At 57.1% G+C, this 3,091-nt stretch overlaps 1 protein-coding gene across 1 annotated transcript; it reads left to right on the plus strand.

Moving 5' to 3' along the window:
- Window positions 1–1,902, plus strand: MNEG_2139 (hypothetical protein; the record flags this gene model as incomplete). The annotated part of the gene is made up of 3 exons (XM_014049385.1): window positions 1–29; window positions 861–1,118; window positions 1,383–1,902. The coding sequence occupies 3 exons, from the start codon at window positions 1–3 to the stop codon at window positions 1,900–1,902; spliced, it is 807 nt and encodes a 268-aa protein (XP_013904839.1).
- Between the last annotated feature and the right edge of the window lie 1,189 nt (window positions 1,903–3,091).

Raw genomic sequence — 3,091 nt, forward strand, 5'->3', positions numbered from 1 at the left:
ATGGCACCGCGCTTTACATCATTTTCAAGGTGTGCGCGGGCCTGTCATATCGCACAGTATTACGCATCAGTCATGGTGAATCATCCCATTCCTTAGGACGCGTGGTCGGCTGGCTTTGTCTCGCATCCCAATACGCACATGCAACATGTTCAAGTGCGGTATGCCAAGCCCCCTCTCTGCTCCCTGTCCCGCAGATCACCGACTCTGGCAGGCGCAGGAGGCAGCTCCTTGCAGCTGGGAGGCGCCAGCTGCTTGGCACCGTCACCCTGGATGCGTACGTGAAAAATGGAAACACTGTGACCCTGGCGACCGGTATCCCAGCTACACAGCGCATTCAGGTGGCTGTTGACGGAGCCACTGTGCTGGGGGTGCCACCCACTGTCATCATCAGCCAGGGCCTGGTATCCAAGCCGCCCAAGGTGCCCCTGCAACTCGTCTCTCTTACGATCACGCCGTCCGCTGCTTCAATGTGAGTCTGGGGGGGGGGGATTGGTGCGAGCTGTGCAGGCCCCCCCGGGCCTTGTGGTGGCAGGAATGCTTTGGCCAGCCAGCTTGCTTGACCCAGCCTGGAGTACATCTAAGCACAAAAGCTGCAACTAGGTTCAGGATCGCCAAGGCCCTTTGTCGCAACATTTCTGATGGCGTTGAATGCGTGAACGCAGCGCTGTGGCTGTCGCTGAGAATTTCTCCCGGTGATTGCGCACACAGCACCGCACCGCCGCCGCATGCAATGTTGTTTGTGTTTTGAAATTCACACACAAAAACACGCTTGTCTGATCCATCCTTGAACTTACTAAGGCCACGACCTATCCGTCTGGCCCATTCTTATCCAAACCACAACGTGTCGACCCCACATCCAGGTGCATTTCTGACACCGCGGCATGCACGACCTTTGTGCCCTACAAGAGCCCGACAGATTACATCCTGCCGGCTGGCAACGGCCCCAAGACCGTGTTTGTCTTCATTCGCGACGCAGCAAACTCCACCTCTGCCACTCCCGGAACCGCCACGGTAGAGCTGGATGCCAAGGCTGGCCTGCTGAGTGTGGCCACCCCCTCCATGAGCATCGTCAACCAGCCGACAGTGGACCTGGTTGTCACGGCCAATGCCAAAGAGATGTGAGCCCAGCACACATATCTGCTGCACGCACTTGTACGAACTTGCCAGCCAAGCAACCTGCTTGTACTACAGGCAAGTTGCTTGTAACTGAGGGCTGATTAGCACATGCGCTGAAGCCTCCCTTCACAAGCAACCTGGAAAAGTCCTAGCAACGACACGCAAGCATATTTTCATCCCCGCCTCCGTTGTCTGCGGCTTCAAGCCTGTCTGGTTTGCAATGCTTTGCATATGGCCAAATTCCTTGCCCCGCATACTCACAACAGGTGCATCACGGACAAGCCAATCACCTCAGGAGCCAAGTGTCCCAAATGGGAGGCCAAGGCGGACAAGAAGACCCTCAAGCTCACCAGCGAGGGCCAACGCACCATCACCGCCTACTTCCGCGACTCCAAGGCCGACAAGACGCCTTGGGGCCCTGGCACCACGTCTGTGCTGTATGACAAGACACCTCCCTCAATGGCCGCAAAGAGCATCCAGCTGGCCGGAAAGTATGCTGGCGGCAACTACACCGTCACCTTCACAGCCGCTGCCACTGACGACAAGCGCTCCGTCAAGGGCTCGGGCGTGAAGGACTATGTGCTTGTGTTCCTTGCCGCGGGCAAGCCCAAGGCCAAGTGCACCTCCGGCACGGCCCTGCCTCTCTCAATCTCAAGCGACGGCAAGACTGGCACAGCGTCCCTGGCAATCCCCTCAGCTGATGTCTCGAAGCACAAGTTCAGGCTGTGCGCCCGCGACAACGCCGGCAACGTCGCAAGCGGGCTCTCCCTGACCGCCAAGCCCTGATGACCTCGCCTCACATTCAGCTGAACACAGCTGAACACTATGGAGCTTGCCATCGTGTTGCTTCCTTGCCTGTTTGGCTCCCATCGCAAGCACAATTTTGAAGCCAGTTGAGATTTCAGAGGGGTATCTTACTTGCCTGGCGGGCCTTGGATAAGCGCGTATACATGCAAAAGGAACCAAGACGCTTGCAATCCGTCCAATTGTGAGGCATCTAATCAAGACTTGTATTTGTGAGGCATCTAATCAAGACTTATAACGGTGCTTCTCATTTCCAGGCACGCGCTTGCAGTGCACAGGCCCCAGCCGCCGGCCCTGAGTGTCAGATGGGTTAATGTGTGGCGTGATATTCTCATTCAACCGCGGTCAGCCAGGCGCTGCCTCACACCCACGTACGGCGCGCCCGCGTGCTCAACATTTCCTATGCAGCCGCCACTAAATGTATGCGCATAAAGTCTTGCATATGCATCAAGCTGCACTTGCTGCCCGGCTACTTTGTTGCCCATGCCATCTTGCTGCCCCGCGGCGCGCGGGCGCCCAGACCGAACGGAAATGTGGTGCAAAGGACCAACTGCTGATGGAAAATTAAGTGGTGCTTGCCTTTCTGCTTGGCGTGAAGGTGGCATTGCTGCTGCGGCCCTGTTCCCTTGTTCGCCATGATACATGCCATGAGCCTGGATGGCTCCAGGAGCGGGGGACCGCGGGATCTTGTAACAATCCTGATGGTAATCCGTATCCATCTTTATGCTTGCATACGGCCCTTGCGTGTTGGAAGTTGGTGGCACGTGCGTACAACCATGAGTTCCCCTTCGATGCAGCACGCGTGCGGGCGCGCTGCTGGGTGGGTTCCGGCCACAGCTCGCTCGGCCTCTGGTGTCAACTCGAACTGGCACATTCTGCACAATTGATTGAGCAGGTTCATTTGCACGATCAATGACGCGTCAATACAACAATGCTACACGCGACAATGTAGCACGCGGCAGCTGCCCTAGTACCCATCCACGGGCGTGCATGTGTATGCCCAGGGTTGTGTGGGCGCCGTCTGCTGAGTGGCCCCTGCCTTGTTGCTGTGTGCACACGCAAGCAAGCACGTACGCATGTCACGAACCTGCAACAGCAGGACTACGCCCTACCTGCATTGTGCCTGCGTGCGTGAACTCCATAAACATATGTAAGCATGCGTGCTTGGTGC

This window comes from Monoraphidium neglectum, assembly GCF_000611645.1.
Source record: "Monoraphidium neglectum strain SAG 48.87 unplaced genomic scaffold scaffold00233, whole genome shotgun sequence".
NCBI lineage: Eukaryota > Viridiplantae > Chlorophyta > Chlorophyceae > Sphaeropleales > Selenastraceae > Monoraphidium > Monoraphidium neglectum.